Consider the following 23,654-nt stretch of genomic DNA (forward strand, 5'->3'; position numbering starts at 1 on the left):
CACTCACACTCACGAGGTCAGAGCGGAGACTCCCTGGAGAATACCTGAGCAGCAGGCTATTACCTGGCAAGTGTGTCCGTTCTTTGCTCTGAGCGCATAACTGAAAGAGGGTTAATAACAAGTCTTCAGATGGTGGCATTAGCAAGCCTCCTCCTGCTGAACTGAAGAAGCTATTGACCACATCACAGACAAAAGACACTGAAGAGTCACTGTTTGCCGCTTCTGATAAATCCTTTGTTTTAGATAAAGTTTCATGAAGTTTAACAATAATTCTTCCAACGTATACTTCTCCAATCAAGTAATCTGCAAAAAAAAAAAACATGTAAAGAGCATTAACAATGTATTTTGAAAATATCTTTTACTGGGCTAGGCTAGCAGTCATTTTTTTCTGATGTTCTGTATTTGCTTTTTAAAACCATTACATACACACACACACACATATGTGTGTATATATATATATATAAATATATATATATATATATATATATATATATATATATATATATATATATATATATAAAACAACAAGAAATATTTAAGAAGTCAATCTGCACTCTAAATAAATGTGAAAGTAAAGCTCAGCAGGGCTGCAGAATCCAAGCATGATCCAAGAGTGAGATGCTTTATTCAAAGAATTTTCAATCAAAATGAATAACATTACACATCTTGAGTCATATCATGTAACAAACACTGTATTTATAACAAATGTACTGTATTTGAGAAAACATCTCTTCTCTCCACCACCAACATTCAAATTAAAAGGATGGAACCCCCCAGGAGGTGGAAAGCATTATCTATCAGCCCCGCTCTGAAGCTGAAGTTGTATCCCTACCGTTTTTGACATGCTGGGATAACGCCAGTCTGAGCAGACTCCACTGTTCTGATGAGTGGGATTCAGAAGATGTTGTGGATTCCAAGTCCTTACCACAAAGACAGTGTGCCAAGGCAACCAATTTCTCTCCAAGAATACTGCCTTTTAGCCAAGGAGTTACTAAAGCATGTTTATCTGAACTAGAACATGCCTAAAAACCATAAAATTAAAGATTAAAAGCAACATCAAAAGATGTGTCTAGAATAGTGTGCCGACCCTACTGGCTCCCTCCATCCCGTGGTCCCCGCTCTTCCCCCATGCTGTCTTCCTGTCCCCAGTAACCGTGGTGACAATCACTCCCCAGCTTGGTTACATTACCCCAACCACACAGATCCCCACATATCAAATCCATACAAATGCCATGTGTTTTTCAAAGTCTCCCCATCCATTCTAGCCCAAGACTAACTTTCTTCTCTCTGCCCAAGCCAACCACTTCTCTCTGACTTTCTAAAGCAGGGACTGGAAAGTATTATTATATAAATGTTTCATCTGTGTGTGTGCCTTGTCTTTGCAATAAGACCTTGAGCTTCTTGTCAGCAGACACTGTTTTAAACTTCTTTGATATCTGCTACCAACCCTGAAGCTATGTTCAATGAACAATGAATGAACTCTGAAGACAGTTTATAAATGGCCTCTTAATGGTATACTTTTGCTCATTGATTTTTCTAAAATTCGATATTAACAATGGGGTTTACTTCCCCGGAGTCTCTGAAACAGAGTATCTAAGGGTAACGCCTTTATTTTTGTTGAGTAGGGAAGTAAGAGAAAAAAACTTGTAAATCCACCCCCAAAACCACGCTGATCCACGTTCCCAGGCTTCCTTTGCTTTAAAGGCTGAGGAGAAAGGATTTGCAACTTGGTTCATTTCAAAGCCTGGAAAAAAAGAAAACCCAAGTGCACATTGGGTAGTGACTAAAAACTGCTTAACTTTTATATTAAAGATTTATAGACAATCAGAGCTAACATTTCAATCTAAGCCTTATCATTAAGCTAGCCTTATGATCTTTGACAAGTCTCTCAACCAACCTGGGTCCACTTCCTAATTTATAAACCAACAGGTTTAATCTTCAGATTTCCCTCCCATAGAGAAAACACATTTCTGAGTAAACTGTCTCTCAAGTTAGTGAGACACAAATGTTAGAGTCACAGTGTGTTAGCGTGGCTAGTGACAATGTTAGAGTCACAGTGCATTAGTGCAGCTAGTGAAAGACTCTATGCAGCTGTAAGAGGTCAGGACAGTCAGAAGTCCCAGGAGCCCAGAGAACTGGAATCGTATAAACACATCTCAGGAAGACTTTCTTCTAAACAGACACAAGCACCTAGATGACCAGGCAGATACAGCTCATGTCGAGTGGGTGGATATAGATTTATTCTTTTCTTAGTTCTAAAAAATTACATTTGTAGCGTGTGTGTGTGTGTGTGTGTGTGTGTGCATTCGTGAATGCTTGCATGTGCAAGATTCACTTATTTTATGTGTGTGGACACACAACCTATGGCACAGGTATGGAGATTGGTTCTTTCCTTCAACCACGTGAGTCCCTAGAATCAAACTCAGGTCACAGGCTCAGCAAGCACCATTACCCACTGAGTATGTATCAGCTGACTCTTACTAAATTATTGACTCTCCCTGTTCTGATCCAAGGCCTATCATCAAGCAGCTAACTAGCTATTCAAGTAGCTTGCTTACAGAATACTAAACAAAAGTAACGTGTGCCTGGAAGCTGTAATTCTCAGTAAACAGTTGAAACATAGTCTGCACTTACATTTTGTAAAAGGTAAACTAACTGGCAAAACTGAGAATTATATGAACATAATTGAAAGGGGTTTTTGTATATTTAATTTTTCTTTTTTTTTTGTACTGTTACAAATCAAACCTGGGACCTCAACACACCTGGCAAGTGCTCTACCTTTGAGCTACACTAACAACCATGATGTAGTTTTGGGGAAATTAAACAATAATGTGACTACACTTCATCATCCCTGAACTCTACATAGAAACACCATGGGATTGGAGCATAGCTCAGGGACAGAATGCTTGCTAAGCATGTCAGAGGCTCTGGGTTCAATCCCCAGCACAGCAAAGAGGAAAACACAGAAAGAAACTCTTAGGATAGCTAATTGTGTTTTAGATTTTTCAATACCACTTTAAATAAAGAAAAACATAAATTCAGTAAAATATGCTCTAAGAGGAGGCGTTTTAAGTAGTTCATCAGAAACACCTACAGTTGGAAAGTTAGCTATGCCATCTAAATCATTACTAGAAAAAAAAATACCAAAGTCTTTTTAGATTTTTCTGAATTGCATCCTTTGATTTCATCGGTTCCTTTATTATCAGTTTTCTTATGTAATCAAGTGGCAAACAGCACAGGGCTGAGACATTCTCACATCCTGCACAGCCCTCCACATAGGAAAAAAGCATTTCCAGATGTGTGCAGTCAAGTCTAGAGTCATCTGCTTAACTCCTACAGACCATGAAGAGCAGAATAAACCTTAGAGCCCCCTTTAGAATACAGCACAATGGTGTATCATGAGCTAAAACCCCACCCGGCCTCTCCAGTGGGTCTCTCATTAGAATTTACAGCTGTTAGGATGCACTCCATCGGACACCTGACCACAGCCAGCATGAGACTAGGACTGTGGTTTTAATTTCTATATGCACATACATAAATTGAAAAAGAAAGAAAGGGAAAGGGGAGAGGGGGGCTAAAATACCTTCTCAATGACCTGAAGAAGAGAACTCCACTTCAGGTCCTCCTGAAACAGACAAAGTTGGAGAGTTAAGGACAAATATACAGCTTTAAAAACATGACTGAAGCCCGGTGTGGTGGCGCACGCCTTTAATCCCAGCACTCGGGAGGCAGAGGCAGGCGGATTCCTGAGTTCAAGGCCAGCCTGGTCTACAAAGTGAGTTCCAGGACAGCCAGGGCTACACAGAGAAACCCTGTCTCGAAAAAAAAAAAAAAAACAAAACAAACCATGACTTAAGCTCTGCACATCCAGAACAAACTGGCTCATGGAGGCAGTGCAGCTTAAGGAGCCCTCTTGCTATCAACCTTTTCATCAGTACTTCCCAAATCAGGGAAGAGCATGTTGTCTTTAAAGTGACATTCAGAGTCCAGTGAGGACCCAGGAACAGCTCCCATGCTTATCCTTATCACACACAACAAGGATGTTTATAACAGTCAGATGACAGTCGTACCTTGGTTAGATCATCCAAGACTTCTTTCCTTTCCACACCACTGTCACAGCATCGGAGGGCACTATACAAGATGTCCACCAGGAAGCCCCCGTCCTCCTTCTGGCTGTCATTTAGCCAGCCTATCAGTTTATGATATAAGAACTTAACTGCGGGATTTTTTTCTGCAAGTTTGGTTATTTCCAGAGGTTTGGCTTTGACGACATTCTTCTGTTTGTCACTGAGGAGAATGTTAAATACTTGGACGGAGGAGAAGGAGTCGAGCAGCGTGGAGAGAAACTGCAGGTGCTGCTCTGACTTCCGCTCGTTGACAAAGCTAATGCTTACCTCTGCCAGCTTACAGACTAAGTCTTCCAGAGGTTTTTTCCTTAAAGGAGATACTAGATCTGGAGATTTATTACTGAGAGGAGACTGAGCCGCTCCGTCAGAGCCCTCACTGTTCTCTCCTTCTGAAGACACAGATTTTTCATCCCCTTTATGAGCTTCAGGTATACTGATGGCAAACCTGACCTGAGCAGTTTTCTTTCTGTGTAACTTCAGTGAGCTCTTTGGCCTCTGAAGGACCCCTACTAGGCTAGACACACACAGAACAGACTTCACATCTGCTTCTGGCTCGCTGATTTTCTCAATGCAGATCTCTGACAGTCTTTCCCAGAAATTTAGCAGAACATTCTCCAAGTTGTAAACAGTTTCAGCATCTTGTTCTACATCTGCTTTGGTTTCCCAAGAACTTAATGTGTCTGCTAAATGGTTAAACATCGGCCCATGGTGCAATCCTGAGTCTTTGAGAACTGTATCAATAAATGGGATCAACTGAAAGAGAAGGCACAAATTTTAAATTTTAGTTTTCAAGAGAGTTTAAACAAAGTTAAAGCAGTATAAAGCCTCCTATTTGAGGACCAGGGAGATGGCCCAGTCAGAAAGTACATGCCAAGCAAGGAGGAAGACCTCAGCTCAATACCCAAAACCTGTATCTATGTTAAAGGAAAAAAACACAAGCAAGTCAGATGCCTGGGCTCACTGGCCAGACAGCCCACCCAACAAATCTGTGCATTTCAAACCTGCTTCAAAAAGCAAGAGGAGTGGAGTCCTGAGAAACAACACATGAAGTCATCCTCTGGCACTCACTGAGGCACGCACGCCCGCGTGCACACTTTCTTTCTTCTTTCTTCTTCCTTCCTCTCTCTCTCTCTCCCTCTCATTGAGGCACGCACACCCGCGTGCACACTTTCTTTCTTCTTTCTTCTCCCTTCCTCTCTCTCTCTCTCTCTCTCTCTCTCTCTCTCTCTCTCTCTCTCTCTCTCTCTCTCTCTCCTCTCTCTCTCTCTCTTCTCTCTCTCTCCCTCCCTCCCTCCCCCTATTTGGTCCTAACTGTTTTTCCCCTCACATATCTGAAAACAGTAACTCAAGTATTTTCCAATCATTCAAAAAGTTTGACAATTTCACTCTATTCCACCTCAATTTTATGATGTGATCAACCATAATTCATAACCCAGATTTCTTTGTATCTTCTAAGATCAATCAGTTTTTGCATTTTATTCAATTAATTTTAAAAGATACAAAAAAAAAACATACGGCACTAGAAGCCCGCCGAGTGACATGGTGTGTGCCTGTAATTCTAGCCCTTGGGAAGTGGAAGCACTTGTTGATGGCCAGGCCTGGCTACATAAGACCTTATATTAAGTAATTTGAAAGATAATTGGAGCACTCAGGCACCAAAAATTCAGAATGCCTTTCCTGAATTAGAAAGGTAAAAGATGGAGCCAGATGGAGCTCTATAGAGCGAGTGCTAGGACTGCCAGAACTACACAGAGAAATCCTGTCTCAAAAACCTGGAAAGAGCCGGGCGTGGTGGCGCACGCCTTTAATCCCAGCACTCGGGAGGCAGAGGCAGGCGGATTTCTGAGTTCGAGGCCAGCCTGGTCTACAAAGTGAGTGCCAGGACAGCCAGGGCTACACAGAGAAACCCTGTCTCGAAAAACCAAAAAAAAAAAAAAAAAAAAACCTGGAAAGAGAAGAAAGGAAAGAAGGAACAAAGGTAGGGGAGGGAGGGAGAGAGAAAGAAAAGGGGGAAAGAAGGGGGTTAGGGAGGCAGGCAGGTAAGAGATGGTAATGGGGCTAGAGAGATGGCTCAGTAGTCAAGAGCATGTACTGCTTTGTGGATGATTGGAGTTCGGTTCCCAGCACCAATAACAGCTACTTCACAACTACCTCTAACTCCAGCTCCAGAGGATTTGAATACTTCATCTAGATCATCAGGTGCCTACACTCACACATGCATACAGCCACACCCCACACACACATATAAAATCTTTAAGAAAGTGAGAGACAGCTGGACAGTGGTGGCACATACCTTTAATACCAGCACAGCAGAGGCAGGATGAACTCTGAGTCCAATGCCAGCCTGGACTATAGATCTAGTTCCAGGACAGCCGGGGCTACACAAAGATCCTCTGTCTCAAAAAACCAAAGAGAGCAGGGAATCTAAGATGTTATCAAATATACAAGCTTCTATAATCATTGAGCCTGCTCTTATCATGGATCTCATAGTCAAACAGAACTGTTCATAAAAGGGTAAATGCATATGAGCATTTGAGAAATAACAAGATTATTACGAATAATTGAAACCTCACTACACAGCACCAAAAGTGCCATGCAACTGCTGTTTCACACTGCCTCTTTATAAAGAAGTCAGAGACTTAAATCCAGAGACAGGATATGGTAAAGTAATCTATGGATATTACAATAACAACTGACAGTATAGAATTTTATTCATATAGTCAGAAATATACTATTCAGGGCTAGAGAAATGGCTCAGTGGTTAAGTGCACTGACTGCTCTTCCAGAGGTCCTGAGTTCAATTCTCAGCAACTACATGGTGGCTCACAACCATCTGTAATGGCGTCTGATGCCCCCTTCTGGTGTGTTTGAAGACAGCTACAGTGTACTCATATACATAAAATAATATTCATTTTGTAAATTTTAAAGTGAAATCATTTGGAAGGCTAACTGCCAAAAACCATCAAGAGGACACAGTGAGCTTGAGTCTTTCTTCTGTGTGCAAAGCTCGGATGATTTACAAACATACCTGCTCATTGATAAGGATGCTGTGCAAACGTACCTGCTCATTGATAAGCATCTGCACCATCTCCTCCTCGCCTAAGTTCTGCTGCATTATAAACCGCAAGCATTCAAAAAATGCCGAGATGACAGCTGAGCACTCAGCAGAGCTCGATTTGGTCCTCTCAGTTGACAGCCTAAAAAGTAGTGACTGAGGATTATTCTTCCAAGAGGAAAAGAAGAGCTCAGAATCACAAAAGACACTAAAACGGAATCCTACTGAATGAAAACTTTTAAGTCAAATGCTTTTAAAAAAAAAAAAAAGGAACAATCTTTTTTTTATGTATATGCGTACACTGTAGCTGTCTTCAGACACACCAGAGGAGGGCATCAGACCCCATTACAGATGGCTGTGAGCCACCTTGTGGGTGCTGAGAATTGAACTCAGGACCTCTGGAAGAGCAGTCAGTGCTCTTATTAACCACTGAGCCATCTCTCTAGTCCCCAAAAGTCAAATTTTTTTTTTCCAGATGTTTCTTTCTAATGAATTGACCATTAGACTTACAAATTCCTGCAATGGCCAACAGACCATAAAAAGATATTTCTTTAGGCTCCTGCTTGAAACCAATAGCTTCAGTAAACTATGGCCTTGACTTAAGCGCCAAAAGTCAAATTCTTAAAACTAAAAACTAAGAGCAACCAAAATATTACAGCTGATGAGAATGCGAATATCAAGAATTAGAAAAAGAGCCGGGCGGTGGTGGCGCACACCTTTAATTCCAGCACTCAGGAGGCAGGGGCAGGCGGATTTCTGAGTTCGAGGCCAGCCTGGTCTACAGAGTGAGTTCCAGGACAGCCAGGGCTACACAGAGAAACCCTGTCTCAGGAAAAAAGCAAAAAATCAAAACAAAACAAAACAAAAAAACAAACAACAACAAAAAATGTGATATCTAATTAATTATTAAAGTTTAATTATGAATCAAAAATTTAGTTATAATTATTAATTATCATAATTGATCATAATAAAATATGCATGCCATTCACTGAACGACAAATGAAGTGAACTGTTTAAAGTGTTTAGCAGAAGTAACTGTTTTGGAACTTGGGTGTGGAGCCTGAGACCTCACACGTGCGTGTAGGTAGGTGAGCCGCACTTCAGGTCCTTAAGGGTTCTACGGATTTGGGCATCTATATCTGACAATATGAAAGTACTATGACTCTTTAGAATATGGTCCATTTCTATTTAGACACTTAACTGTTTTTGTTTTTATCTTTGTATTGGCTACTACCACAAAAGCCTGGGCAGTTTTCAAAAACAGAAGAGGGCTGGCTACAGCGCATGTCCTACAACCCCAGCCACCCAAGAGGCCAAGGCCGAGGCTCTTTTGTGCGCCGCAGCACGGCCCAGCGCAGACCACACTGCAGCACTCTGCCCTGCTCCCTCATTCCTATCTCTCTGAAAGCTTGAAGTGTTTAATAGAAGGAAAAAAAATGGCGAAATTCAAATTGGAAGGAAAACTATGAGAATAAAAGCAAGAAAATTTCCTTTTGCTTTTAAAAACAGAATTTAGGCTGGCAAGGTGGCCCAGTGGGTCACAGAGTCTGAATAAACAAGTCCAATCCCTAGAATCTACGTGACAGAAAGATAGAAGAGGTTCCTGCAATCCACACTCCAAACCTCATACATACATACATACAACGGCACACATATACCTGTTTGTGTGTGTTTACAAGCATATATACGCCACAACACACACAATAAACAATAAACCTAATTTTTAAAGTAAGAAGAAATGTACTTGCTCACCCAGTAACTAGAGAGGTGAGGAAGTTTTTGAAGAAGTCCAGCTTTGGCTCTGTGATGGACTGAGGGAGTTTGCTGATGAACGGTAAGAGGTAAGGATAGATAACAGCAGCTAGGCCCCGGCCACCTTCACGGATCATGGCTGTCAGCTTCGGAAACACACTTTTCTTGGCATTTACATGAAACCAACAGTCCTAACCAAAAGAGAAAAAAAAATTATAATAGTAATTAAAAATTGTAAGTGTGTTTCACAGATAAGAGAAAGCAAATCTCAAGAATAAGAATCAAGCAGGGGGCTGGGTGGATGGCTCAGCGGGTAAGAGCACTGACTGCTCTTCCGAAGGTACAGAGTTCAAATCCCAGCAACCACATGCTAGCTCACAACCATCTGTAATGAGATCTGAGGCCCTCTTCTGGTGCATCTGAGGACAGCGACAGTGTATTTATATATAATAAATAAATCTAAAAGAAAAAAAGAGGTGTGGCCTCATTGGAAGAATTGGGTCAAGGTGTGGGTGGGCTTTGAGGCCTTCTATGTTCAGGCAGGCTGAACAAATTTTAGCATTTTTCCAGTGAGTTTTATTAGACAGGACAATGTAATGCACTCTTTCATGTGGCGTTTAGGGAAGTGTGTCTCCTTTACATACCTCAATAGTTGTCAGTGTGTAGAGCACAGCTTCCCAGAGAGCTGGGCAGACCACAGGGTCACTGTCATCAATGCTGAGCAGGACAGATGGGCTCACTTTGGCAGCTTCCTCTTTCATCACCTGGGGAACATGCTGGCACAAAGCAGAAACTAACTCAAAATACGCTGAGCGGACCTAAAAGAAGAACCAGAAAGCGGGATGAAACCAAAGCCTAAAGACAGTAGCAATTGCTCACAATTCCCTGTTCACACAAGGCAAAATAAAGACAGGAAGAATATAATTTTTAACAGAAACCCTATTTAATAGCAAAACTCTTCATTTGGGGTTTCAAACCAGTCAAACAACATTAGCCACAATGAACACAAAGAAAAGCAAGCACAGCAAAATACAATTAATCCTCTACAGACTTCATTAAAAGTGCTTATCTAAAGCACTTACCTAAACTCCAGCATTTGGAAGGAAGAGCTAGGCAGATCTCTGTGAGTTCACACAGCCTGGACTACAGAACAGAGCAGCCTGGGCTACACATAGAAACTCGTTCCCAAAGATACAAACAACAACAAAAGTGCTCTATCTTTTTGTAAGACTGTACATCTGGAAAAGCATAATTCCCAAAACAAAACTGTATTCATCTAATACATTTAAATGTAAAGCTCAAGGACCGTGTTACATCTAATGTCTCCCCCCAACTCAGTTCACATGCTGAAACTTAACTGCTGTATACAAGTAACTAGGTCTTGAGCATATTACCTTCATAAATGCAATTAATAATTAATAAAAGGAAGCTCAACATAGTGGCAATGGCTCTAGTCCCAGAACTCAGGATGCAGAGGCAGGTAGGTCTCTGTGAGTTCAAGGCCAGCCTATCTATATAGCTAGTTCCAGAACTAGAGCGAGTTCCAGTTCCATGGTGATGCTTTCTCAAAAACAAACAAACAAACAAACAAACAAACAAAAAACACCAGTAAAACAAAGCAGTAAGACACTAATTACACAGGAGGGCTTGAGGGAGCAAGGCTGCCCTTCTGCCCTTCCATGCCTTCCCACAGGTAAGGATGCAGTGCAGAGGACCCAGCTTTGAAGCATAAATCTATGTGGTGGTTTGAATAGGCTTGACCCAGGGAATGGAACTATTTGGAGGTGTGGCCTTGTTGCAGGAAGTGTGTCCCTGTGGGCTTGGACTTTAAGACCTTCCTCATAACCACATGGGTATCAGCTGTCTCCTAGCAGCCTCCAGATGAAGATGTAGAACTCTCAGATCCTCCTGCTGCACCATGCCTGCCTGGATGCTGCATTTAAAAAAATAATCCCTAGTAGAAGATCTGCTAGACTGTTTATCTAGTCTTTCTAAAAGTATTTTTAGAGTTATTTTATTTTATAGTATGAGTGTTTTGCCTGCATTTATGTATGCGCACCATGTACATACCTGCAGAGACAAGTAGAGGCCACAGGCTAAAGGTGGGGGCTACGAAAGGGTGTTAGATCCAGAGTTTCCTATAGTGTGTGCTACTGTGTAGGTTATGGAAATCAAACCCAGATCCTCTGCAAAAGCAACAAGAGCCCTGAACCACTGAGCCATCTTCAGCCTCCCCGCCCCCGCCGCCTGTTGAGTCATAACTGTGAGCCTCTATAACTGTGAGCCTCGCATTTCTACCTTTTTTGAATTACCCAACTTAGCTATTTTGTTTGAGTATGGATGGGCTGAAACAAGCAGATTTAACACAATGAGTGAAATAGAAGACTGAATAAAAGAGCTTATTCATACACAGAGAGAAAACTGAAAAACACAGGAGACATACAAGACAGAAAACAGGACATTTAATCTATAATTAGTTGCAATTCCAAAGAAAGAAAGAATGAAAGAAAGGAAATATCTACAGGCAACATCTGAGAATTCCTGAGGCAATTAAATACCCTAATCCACAGATTTAAGAATCCTAGTAGGCCGGGCGTGGTAGCGCACGCCTTTAATCCCAGCACTCGGGAGGCAGAGGCAGGCGGATTTCTGAGTTCAAGGCCAGCCTGGTCTACAAAGTGAGTTCCAGGACAGCCAGGGCTATACAGAGAAACCCTGTCTCGAAAAAACCAAAAAAAAAAAAAAAAAAAAAAAAGAATCCTAGTAAATCATAAGCAGGACCCATAAATGTGTGAGAGAAAATCATACCAGGACAGACCATACTGCCTTAAGAAAACGTAAAGAGGGCTGGAGAGATGGCTCAGTGGTTAAGAGCACCGACTACTCTTCCCAAGGTCTTGAGTTCAAATCCCAGCAACCACATGGTGGCTCACAACCATCCGTAATGAGATCTGACGCCCTCTTCTGGTGTGTGGCCTCCCTTCCCCCAGCCTGGAACCTGCTTGCTCAAGGGTGGAGCTACCGGCTCATTCGTCCTGTCACGCCTACCTACTGCTGGAACCTGCCTTTGCTGCCTGGAGGCACACACGTGTTCGTCCTGCTACTGGACCCTGAGTTACTTGGCGGGATATTGGGTTCCCTCCCCCTTCCTTTATAACTGAGTGTCTGAAAATAGTAAAATTGAGCTTTGATCAGAACTTGTTGTCTTAGCTCCATTGTTTCTTCCGCCCCGTCTAGATTCCTCTCTTTTCAGCGAACTGCCATTCTCAGTTGAACCGTTCGTGTTGTGGACTGCGGGCAGGCTGCAACACTGGTGCATCTGAAGACAACTACAATGTACTTAGATATAATAATAAATAAATCTAAAAAAAAAAAAATAAAATAAAATGTAAAGAGAGCCGGCCATAATGACACATGTCGTTAGTCCCTGCCCGCAGGAGACAGAGGCCAGCCTACATAAGAAAGTGACAGGATGGAGCTCGGAAAGAATGGATGTCAGTTCAATGCTCAACAACGACACAGAAGGGAACAGACAGTTCCAGTCTAATCAAGAGGCAACTAAGCAGTTCCTGAAGGACCAACCACAGAGACGTAAACATCACGATGAACACGAGCTGAGCGGGTGGCACACGCCTCGGGAGGCAGAGGCAGGCAGATTTCTGAGTTTGAGGCCAGCCTGGTCTACAGAGTGAGTTCCAGGACAGCCGGGGCTTTACAGAGAAACTCTGTCTCAAAAGACCAAAATAAAAACAAAACAAACAAACAAAAAAAAACAATAAACATGAGCATAAATGCAGTACAATCAGGGCGGAGTTACAGAAAACAAGTTTTAAACTCGAAGCTATTGCCATACCTGAGGTACACTGTGTTTTCCATACTTCCAAAATTTATTCTGTGATAAAAGTGATTTAAATTTCTCCTCCAGAGAATCAAGCTCATTGTTAGGTAAGAAACAAAGCAATCTCTTCAGTGCCAATAAAGAGCACGTCACGACTCGGTGGAACTTAGCCTCTCTCTCTTCCTCTGGCACAGTTCTAGAGTTAAAAGTAGTAAACAAGTAAGACTGCAAAAAAGAAGCCAAACTACATATCTAGCACCTTTATATTGTTGTATTTATTTATATATATTTTGTTAAATTTCTACCAGCTACCTTATTTCTGTATCTTTTCCCCCACTACAAACACCTTTCAAAACTCCTAGAATGTTCTGTCACATGTATTTAGCTTGTGTGCCTATGTGTCTATACCATGGTGGGTGAGGGAGTGTGCATGTATGCCTGAGAGGCTGGAAGTCAGAGGAGGAACTGGGAGAGCAGTTTCTCTCCTTCCTCCATGCTGGTCTTAGGGAGGGACAGCAAGTGCATGCACCCAGCACGCAGCCAGCCAGCCCCAGGCAGAATCGAATCACACATTGTACAACTGATCCTAGGGGACAGCAAAGGCAAAGCCGGCAGCATGGAGCAAGGGAGGAAGCACCGTGTTCGGCAACTCTAGGAGTCTGACTACATCGCTTGATGGCTCTCAAAGGCTTGGTTACAATATAACAGTACAGCCAGAGAGATGGCTCAGAGGTTAAGAGCACTGACTGCTCTTCTAAATTAAAGGTCCTGAGTTCAATTCCCAGCAACCACATGGTGGCTCACAACCATCTGTAATGAGATCTGGTGTGTCTGAAGACAGCTACAGTGTAGTCATATACATAAAATAAGTAAATCTTTAAAAAAATAATAACAGTAAAGGTAAATAAAACATTTTTACTACTCTTTTTACAGAACTATTTGATAACAGTTTCAAGTATGCCAGACCTTAAAACAGTTTCTGCTATGACTGCCAAAAGGTTAATTAAAAAAATAACAAAAAAACAAAGCTATAAGGTAGAGTAGTACACGCCTTTAAAATCCCAGCACTTGGGAGGCAGAGGCAGGCAGATTTCTGAGTTCCAGGACAAACAAACAAACAAACAAAAAATACTACATATGTATCTCAGAAAATTCAACTTTAACACCAGCCAAAGTTCAGGGAGGCACCATGCAGCATTTTCTGAGGTAATTTCACCTGCATTTGGAATTCCTTCTCAAAACACACCATACTGAAATTATCCATCCAAACCAACTAAGTAAATGCCTAGTGCACATTAGTTAGAAACAATGCCGCTTACTGAGGGTCACTGAGTGTATCAGGAGTTTCTTTCAGAAGATGGTCCTGTAGCACCTGAAGGAGAGAACCACCAAAGCCTTGAGATTTATGGAACTGACAACCATCATCAGATGTAGGAACAATCTACCTGCTAAAAATTCTCATGCCCTTAACCCACAGACTAGCTATTTTCGGCATCAAAACTAACAGGTCTAAATTTTTGCCCATTTTTGACTTCCTACTTATTCCCTGCCTTGGCTGGTACTGTGATAAAGACAGGGTGCTTTATGACAGCTCAAATGCCCATCCACAGAAACTTTCCTCTAAACACTTGTAGCTACTTGTCGGCCATTATTCTCACTACAGCAGCACAGTGGGCTGAGAGCTCAGCCAGGCTGAGAGACAGACTCGGGTTTGCTTTCCTTCCCGGTCTCTGGCCCGCAGAGAACACATACTGTGCGCCCGTGCAGGTCAGGGGCAGTCAGTCAGTTCTCTCTATAGACCTTTGAGGATTGTACGGAACAAGTCAGGTGTACTCAGGCTTACGCGGTGAGCACTTTACCCACTGAGCCATCTTGCCAGCCCCTCGATACCTTTCGAGGTTACTGATATCTTTTATATTGATGGTGTGAGAGAGAGACAGAGCTTGTTCCTTCTTGACACATTTACAAGAGCAGGTAAAAGAGCCGCCACTGGATGCCTGCCAGCCTTAGACAACTGAGAAACACAGGTACACAGTGGCTGCAAACACTCACAGTTGTAATTTCTTCCTTGCAAAACGCTATGGCTTCAGGTTGCTTGCTTGGAGGGAAAGCGGCTTCGAATGCATCTTTTGCTGCCAGTGCAGCTGGTGGATATGTGTCACACTGAGCCATCAACCAATAGCCCATTACGCTTTTTAAATAGGGAGCTAAGTGCTTCTTTACTTTAAGGATAAGTTTTTCAAAAGCTTGCTGCGTCGCTTCTCGAACACGGCGATCATGATCCTATTGAAAGCAGAAATGTGGTTTAAGAGCAAATACTAATATTTGTAAGAATTCTACAATGACTCACAGTAGTAATTCATCCATGTATATAATCAAACTAATAATAACTTTTGACAGGCTAGAGGAAAAACTTAGCAGTGGAGCACATGTTTTAAGCTAACAATGCCCTGAATTCAATTACAAGCCAGAAAAAAAGAAACAGAGAAAAAGAAGAAAACTTGCTTTGAAATGAGTTAGGGTTTCTTTACTGACAATCATGGAAAATAATTTCCTGTGAAATAATTTTTCCTTTCTCCCCCTTTCCAGTGAGACTGTAGCCACGGCATGTTCAAAGACAGAGTGATTGACAGACAGAGTGATAGGAGAGATTCATCCTCACTCTTCTGTAAACCCAGCAGGCAAACCCTTGCAGAGAAAAGGCAGAAAGCGCTCATGGACGCTAATGCTTGCTTACAAGGGAGATTTTGCAGAAGATTCTTGGCCAGTATGGAAGAACCCCTTTGACGGCCTCTGTGTCTCTCTCTGTGCACATAATTCCAAATTCTTGCATTGCCTGAAAATAATTAACATCATCAAGGGTTAACAGAGGTAACACAACCTACGATTTTCTTCCTTTCATGCTGGGAACTCAATCGACTTTATTTAAAAGGAGAATGCATCATTTCTGCCTGTGCCACAAAGAAACATGAAAAATTCGTTCATAGTCCACTATAGCAAAATTTTAACCATTGACTTTTAGACTTTACCATAAACAAAGAAAACTATGTGGTAGTGATTTAATCCCAGCCCTTGGGAGGCAGAACCAGGAAGATCTGAGTTCAAAGCCAACCTGTCTACACAGTGAATTCAAGGACAGCCAGGACTACACAGAGAAAACCTGTCTCAAAAACACCAAACAAGGGCTGGTGAGATGGCTCAGTGGGTAAGAGCACCCGACTGCTCTTCCAAAGGTCCAGAGTTCAAATCCCAGCAACCACATGGTGGCTCACAACCATCCGCAACGAGATCTGGCGCCCTCTTCTGGAATGTCTGAAGACAGCTACAGTGTACTTACATATAATAAATAAATAAATCTTTAAAAAAAAAAAAAAAAAACACCAAACAAACAAACAAATAGGATGGAGCTGAGCCAAACATGGTATCAGCTATGCTGGAGCTGAGGTCTCTTAAGCCCAGAAGCCTCAGACTAGCTCAGCAATATCACAACGCTGCAACTCAAAAAACAAGAGTGTGAAGAGATGGCTCAGCAGTTACGAGCACCGGCTTCTTTTCAAGGCACCCCGGGCTGGGCAGTGGTGGCGCACGCCTTTAATCCCAGCACTCAGGAGGCAGAAGCAGGCCAATCTCTGAGTTTGAGGCCAGCCTGGTCTACAGAGTGAGTTCCAGGACAACCAAGGGTATACAGAGAAACCCTGTCTCGAAAAAAAAAAAAAAAAAATCAAGGAACCCCGGGTTCAGCTCCAGGCACCCACATGACAACTCCCAGCTGTAACTCCAGTTCCAAAAGATCCAACAACTGCTCTTGCCCATACATTCAGGCAAAGCAGTCAAATACATACATACACACACACACACACACACAATAGCTGGGCATGGTGGCTCACGCCTGTAATTCCAGCACTCAGGAGGCAGAGGCAGGCCACAAATTTAAGAAGAGCCTGGTCTACTATTCAAATTCTAGGACATCAAGGGCTACCTAAAAAAATCCTAAAAATAACTAAAAAATTTTTTAAAATTATATTCCCCTACCGTGAATATATGATCATGTACATCCAAGATTCCAAAATGTGGTTCAAAATGTTTCAGAGCAACAAACTAACTTGTAACCCAAAAGTTAACTGTCAACTAAACTTACATGTCAAAAACTTACAACTGTAAAAAGAACTATTGATAAATTACTCCACAATTTTCTTTTTTTTTTTTTTTTTTTTTTTTTGGTTTTTCGAGACAGGGTTTCTCTGTATAGTCTTGGCTGTCCTGGAACTCACTTTGTAGACCAGGCTGGCCTCGAACTCAGAAATCCGCCTGCCTTTGCCTCCCAAGTGCTGGGATTAAAGGCGTGCACCACCGCCCGGCCCACAATTTTCTTTATATCAAATATAGCTAACATTTATTCTAACAAAACTACATTCTTAATTACTGTTGTAAAAATAAGAAAACTTGCCTTTAGCTTTGTTGTAACATCTTTTTTGGAAAGTTTCCGCAGCACCATTCGGAAATCGGAATCTACAAGACTGTCTATGTCTTCCGCGCCTTGAACAGCCGGAACATAGCCCAGGTCACTGTGAGATGTTCCAAAACCAATGAATCCAGGCACTGTTCCCTGCTCTTTAGCAAGGAGTTCTGCAGCTCGGCCGCTGTTTGAAGGCTAATAAGAAAGCAAAACAAAGCAAAAACAAAAAAGTCAGAACACTTTCTCACACATACATTAATTAAAAATAAATTTTTTAGAAGAGATAATACTCTGTTTTGAACCACAGTATTTTGACTGATATTTATAATATACAAATCCACTAGTTCTGAAAGTTAGGAGATCTGTTGTTAAAGAAAAAAACCACATATTTAGACTACATAATTCTTTAACTCCTTCACAAGTATATTCAGAATATATACTGAATATACTTGTGAAGTGGGCTGCTTTTTGCCCCTAGCCTACAATGTTCCCTGGAGATGAATATTTTTGTCATAACAACCTATGAAAAAAATGTTCTTGCAACAATTCTAGTTTCCTAAACATAAGAACAACTCTTGGGGCTGGTGAGATGGCTCAGTGGGTAAGAGCACCCAACTGCTCTTCTGAAGGTCCAGAGTTCAAATCCCAGCAACCACATGGTGGCTCACAACCATCCACAACGAGATCTGGCGCCCTCTTCTGGAGGGTCTGAAGACAGCTACAGTGTACTTACATATAATTAATTAATTAATTAATTAATTAATATATAAAAAGAACAACTCTTGAGTTTTGGAGTCTCATGTAGTCATGCTGGCCTTGAACTTCTGACCCTCCTGCTTTAGCCTCCCAGGTGCTAGGATTATAGGCATGTGTCATCACTGGGTCAAAACAAGGTTTTGAAAACTATAGTTACAACCCATTAATGGCTGATGATATCAATATATGGGCACTTATTTAAGAAAAAGAAGCCAAAATATACACTTGCTTATAAAAATTTTTCCAGCCGGGCATGGTGGCGCACACCTTTAGTCCCAGTCCTTGGGAGGCAGAGGCAGGCAGATTTCTGAGTTCAAGGCCAGCCTGATCTACAAAGTGAGTTCCAGGACAGCCAGGGCTATACAGAGATACCCTGTCTTGAAAAACCAAAAAAAAAAAAAAAAAAAAAAAAAAATTCCATATACAATATAGACAGTATCTGCATACACATACATGTTATAGTGATGTAAACTAATAAATAGGTCCAGTCCTTTTATTTACCCAACAAATTTTGTTCATCATACTGAGCTCTAACACCATCTCCTGCTAGAGCAGATTCTTTGAGAGCAAATAAACTCATTTCCACACATTGGCAGCCTAAGATCACGAGAATACACACAAAAATCAATGTAATGATCAAGACCAGAGCCACATCCTGACCTAGAGTGAAGCCTCAGAAGTTAAGAGCAGCTTTTGTTCTTGGAGAACACCTTCAATGGGCTGCTCCCAACTGCCTGCAACTCTAACCCCAGGGATCTAAGCCCTGCCTCTTCTGCACTTTGAGGGCACCTGCATTCACATGAGCACATTCTCACACATGCAGACTCACATAATCAAATCCTTTTTGTTGTTGTTTTTGTTTTTGTTTTGTTTTTCGAGACAGGGTTTCTCTGTGTAGCCCTAGCTGTCCTGGAACTCACTCTGCAGAACAGGCTGGCCTCAGAACTCAGAAATCCGCCTGCCTCTGCCTCCCAAGGGCTGGGATTAAAGGTGTGCACCACCACTGCCCGGCTGTTTTGAAGCATTTTTACATTCAATAAGTTCATAGTAAATTTGAGGCAATAGTTTAAATCATAGGTCAATAAAGCCTAAGGAGTTCTAGCAGAATTGTTTACGTGTCTTTCCATAAATTAGGACTAGTACCTGACTAAACATTTATTATCTATCTTTTAGCCCCCCTTAAGTTCATTATAAGTTTAAAGCAATAATTTTTGTCATAAGTTAGCACAGTTTTGTCAAGAGACCAATCATCTGCCTTGTGTCTTATTATTTTGAAGTCTGGTATAGATAAACTAGTCCATCATTTTTTTGTCCTTGCACCTACAATACACTGCCCATTCCAAGTTTATGACCTTTAGTTACAAGACAGTGGCCTCACTCCTGACCTAGACGGAATGCTTTCCCAGTCTGTACATTTGTAGCAAGCCTGCTTTCTTTTCCTAGTGCAATTAGCCCATGACATGAAGGTTTACAGAGCTCTATTTGCATCTTTTTTTTTCTATAGGGGGCTTAAGATTACTTGTATCAATTTGGGAATTCTATAAAATCATTACCTAGAATTATGAAATTATTAATTTGTCTAAACAGCATTATTTCATGAAAATACATATTCATATTGATTATGCAGGAAATCGGTCCAGTAGGGTGGGCAGACACCCAGGAATCATAAGAGTATTTAATAGTGGCAGGCAAGGCATATCAGCAGCGCAGAAGCACAGGATGCAGGAGGACCCTGCATCTCAGAGCACACCCATCACAATCATGCAAAATGGTGGGACATCTCCAGGAAACTCACTTGCTTGCCACAGCCTGTTCTACATGGGTTCTGACACATTCTCCCACTATTCAATATCCTAGATCCCACTCAAAATTTCCTACGTATAATATATGCTCTCTCATAATTTAGCCTTCACATAATCTTTTCTCTCCATCCTTGGGCCCTTCCTTCCTTTTCAATGCCTGACAAACTTCTATCCATCCTTCAAGACAGTAGTGTTTGCAATGCGCTTCTCCCTCAGACCGGTCAGCACTCTCTTCTGTTCTCTCACATTCTTTCCACTCCTCATACATTCATACCTATTTCCTAATTGCTCCATAATATTTTCTTAGAAATCTGTGCCTGTCATTAAACTGATACTTCAAGACTAGCAAGCAGAAGCTGTGTGGTGGTACAAAACTGTAATCCCACAATCCCAGCACCGGGAGGGGAGGTGTGAGAATCAGGATGTTAGAGCCAGGCTCAGCTACATAATTAGATCAAGTCCAGCCTGAATGATACATATGAGACCCAGTTTCAAAACAAAGGAAAGAGCAGTTAGCCATGTTAGTGGTACAACCCTGTAACCTCAGCACTAAAGAGCCTGGAACAAGAAGATCACAAGTTTGAGGTCAGCCTAGGCTACACAAGAAGTCGCAGACCAGGCTATACCACATAGTAAAATCCCATCTCAAACAAAAAGTCAAAACAACAAAAAAGACATGTATCTACCAAACTCTACAAATATATATGTCTCCCAGCACTATTTTCTATTGAACAAACGCTACTTTTAAGTTCAAGTCCAGGCCCAGCAAGATGGTTCAGAGGATAAATCGCTTGCTATGCAAGCTGTCAGACAATCTGGACTTCCATCCCGGAAACCCACAACAAGGGAAAGGAGAATGGGCTCCTGAAAGGTGTCCTCTCACAGCGCCCCCTATGACATAACATTTTAAAAACTAAACTTCAAGCCCCAACTCTGAAGCTTCCAGCCTACACAAATTTAAGCAAGTAAACTTCTCTAAACTTCAGTTAGATCACCCTTCCAATGAGGTAAGAGCAATCAACTCACTCTTTGTCATCTGCGATACCAACAGTAACTCTGAAGTACTGCAGGAATAACAATCCCAGCAGGGTGTGAAAATCTTTAGGGGTAAGTATGTTTAACTGCAGACTGCAACACCACAGATTTCTTATTATCCCATGGAAAAAGATAACTTTACAATGCTCAACATTAAGCAAATGCCACTGAGAAAGGAAAAGATAAAACAAAAACAAAACAAAAAAGAATAAAAGGGAAAAAAGAAAAAAAAAAGGCACCCTGGTCTACAGAGCTGGCTAGTTCCAGAACAACCAGAGCTACACAGAGAAACACTGTCTTAAAGGGGAAAAAAAAGTATTGTACACTTCTGGTATGATATACTGAAAATGGTATCATACAAAGCATGGTCAAAAATGGCCTAGCTGGAATCGATAGAAGGAAACAATTGGATGAGTCTAAACAAAGCCAACCAATGGCCAACTCTTCCTGGTCATTATGACATAAAAGATACGCTCACTTAGGATGCATGAAATGGGAAACTGTCTAAATCAAAAGACTTCAATGTATCTTATAAGTGGTTTTTTATGTGTCTTTTAATGTATTCCCTGCAAAAGGGAACAAGTGATACTGACTGAGTCATAAATGCTTTGAAAATGTTATTATCTAAAAACAACATTAAGTCAGTCCTGGTGGTGCATGCCTTTAATCCCAGCACTGGAGAGACAGAGGCAGACACATCTGTGAACGACTTCCAGGACAGGTGAACTACAAAAAGAAACTGTCTTGATAAACCAAAATCAAAATAAAATAAAAACAGAATTAAATCTATAAATATTAGTAGAAATATGAATTGTAAGTCTACATGTTATATTTGTGTACTCCACCATGGTTAAAGTTTCACATGTTATATGAAGAATGACACTGCTTTTAGAATACATAAGGTAGAGAATTTGGGTGTTAAATACTGAGATCAACTCTCCTAAAGGTCAGCAAAATTTATAAATTAAGAGATAGGGGCTGGAGAGATGGCTCAGTGGCTAAAAGCACTGACTGCTCTTCTGAAGGTCCAGAGTTCAAATCCCAGCAACCACATGGTGGCTCACAACCATCCGTTAATGAGATCTGATGCTAGTTTCCAGGGTACTTACATATAATAAATAAATCTTTAAAAAGAGAGAGAGAGAGATGAAAATGAACTGTGGACAAATACTAACAGCTGGTGACTCAGTAAGTATGGAGATTTCTGGGCTTGGCACATGTCTTTAATCCTAATACCCTCAGTGGAAAATAGGGCTCTCTAAGTTACTGGTCATCTATCTACATTGCTGGATTCCAGGCCAGGCAGAGCTCTACACTGGCAGAGTTAATCAGTCAAATGGTCTCAAAACAAAACAAAACAAAGGCCGGTTGTGGCAGCACACACCTTGAAACCCAGCACTCCAGAGGCAGAGGCAGGAGGATATCTGGGAGTTTGAGGCCAACCTGGTCTACAGAGAGTTCCAACACAGCCAGGGCTACACAGAGAAACTCTCTCTCTCTCTCTCTCTCTCTCTCTCTCTCTCTCTCTCTCTCTCTCACACACACACACAGAACGAAGAAAATGCAGATTTTAATTCTAATATCCTTGCCCTAAAACAGTGAATAAAGTCTTTATGCTGTGACAATTCACCAAAAATGCAAAAAAAAGCATTTAACATGGTAATTAACCTACTGTCATTATTATGTTTTGATACTGAAATCACTAAAGTTCGCTGATTCAAAAATGGTGGAACAGTTCTATAAAAGCGAACTCTGTGTGTGTGTGTGTGTGTGTGTGTGTGTGTGTGTGATCCATCAGGATAAAGGCTGCAGAGAAACACCTGCCTTTAAGATGCTTATAAAGCGCCGGGCGGTGGTGGCACACGCTTTTAATCCCAGCACTTGGGAGGCAGAGGCAGGAGAGTTTCTGAGTTTGAGGCCAGCCTGGTCTACAGAGTGAGTTCCAGGACAGCCAGGACTATATAGGGTGCATTCAGGTATCTAGAGCCACCTAACATATGGCCATCCGAAGCCTGCCAGGACAGTCAAGTTCGTGGCAAGTTCAGGGTGGCCAGAATGAAGCAGGAAAAGCGAGGTAAGCTTGAGGCCAGAGACCCAATGGGTGACACCGACCTGACACCGGGCATACCACTGACGGGCTCGGGCCTTGGCAAGGAGGGACGGAGCAAGTGAAGCCCACGCTTGCTTCTTCCCTCCCACAGCTCCTACACAAGCTCGGCCACCCACGAGGGCCGCCCGGGTGCTCGCTGTCACCGTTTCCCGATGACACCTCCCTCCCTGGGCGTGCTCCGTTTCCCAGATCCGGCGTGAAACGTCGTTTGGGTCCCAACTCCTCGACTTGTCCACCCGCGGGGACGCACACACCGGGAGGTCACACGTTTCCCTCACGGCCCTCTGGACACCCGGGCCGCTGGCCGCGGGGCTGCCATCACCACGGGACTCACCCTGAGGTTCCCCTTAGTCCGCTGCTTGTTCTTCCCGCCCATGGTGGCGGTGGCAGCGGGGCTCTCAGTCTGCAGAGCCGAAGTTGACACGGCCCGGCCACAACTTCCGGTCCCTCGCGCCGGAAGGGGACTCACTGTAGCCACTTCCCCCTCGCCCTCCCAGCCTTTCGGCTTCCTACTTCCGCTCCCGCCTCCCTGTCAGGACTCTGACCATCCGCTGCCTGAAACGTAACAAAGAAGGCCACGCCTGCCTGAGTGGCGTCACTACTGACCAATAAGAAACCAGCATTAGGCCGTGGCGCCAAACCTGTCCTAGGTATTTGTGGTGGAGAGATTTCCTTCCTAGTGTGTGGGAATTTGCTCTTCCAGAGGTCCTGAGTTCGATTCCC

At 42.3% G+C, this 23,654-nt stretch overlaps 1 protein-coding gene and 1 non-coding gene across 2 annotated transcripts in view; both read right to left on the bottom strand.

The window, feature by feature from the left end:
- Ltn1 (listerin E3 ubiquitin protein ligase 1) overlaps positions 1-23,394 on the bottom strand; it is a 54,608-nt gene extending 31,214 nt beyond the window's left edge. The window contains exons 1-13 of the mRNA XM_021184683.2: positions 23,266-23,394; positions 17,220-17,423; positions 15,510-15,608; positions 14,825-15,055; positions 14,092-14,144; positions 12,788-12,968; positions 9,579-9,752; positions 8,935-9,125; positions 7,189-7,324; positions 4,071-4,880; positions 3,584-3,625; positions 833-1,022; positions 64-303 (exon numbers count right to left, since the gene is read on the bottom strand). Coding sequence (XP_021040342.1) covers positions 64-303; positions 833-1,022; positions 3,584-3,625; positions 4,071-4,880; positions 7,189-7,324; positions 8,935-9,125; positions 9,579-9,752; positions 12,788-12,968; positions 14,092-14,144; positions 14,825-15,055; positions 15,510-15,608; positions 17,220-17,423; positions 23,266-23,307 — 2,593 coding nt within the window. The 5' untranslated portion in view covers positions 23,308-23,394. The remainder of the gene's footprint in view (positions 1-63; positions 304-832; positions 1,023-3,583; positions 3,626-4,070; positions 4,881-7,188; positions 7,325-8,934; positions 9,126-9,578; positions 9,753-12,787; positions 12,969-14,091; positions 14,145-14,824; positions 15,056-15,509; positions 15,609-17,219; positions 17,424-23,265) is intronic.
- On the bottom strand, positions 7,656-7,792 carry LOC115029615 (small nucleolar RNA SNORA2/SNORA34 family). Its single transcript, XR_003835183.1, has one exon. It is a non-coding gene; the product is annotated as a small nucleolar RNA SNORA2/SNORA34 family (small nucleolar RNA).
- Positions 23,395-23,654: the final 260 nt, after the last annotated feature.

Source organism: Mus caroli, unplaced genomic scaffold (genome assembly GCF_978045245.1).
Source record: "Mus caroli unplaced genomic scaffold, Mus_caroli_1 scaffold_17, whole genome shotgun sequence".
Taxonomy (NCBI): Eukaryota; Metazoa; Chordata; class Mammalia; order Rodentia; family Muridae; genus Mus; species Mus caroli.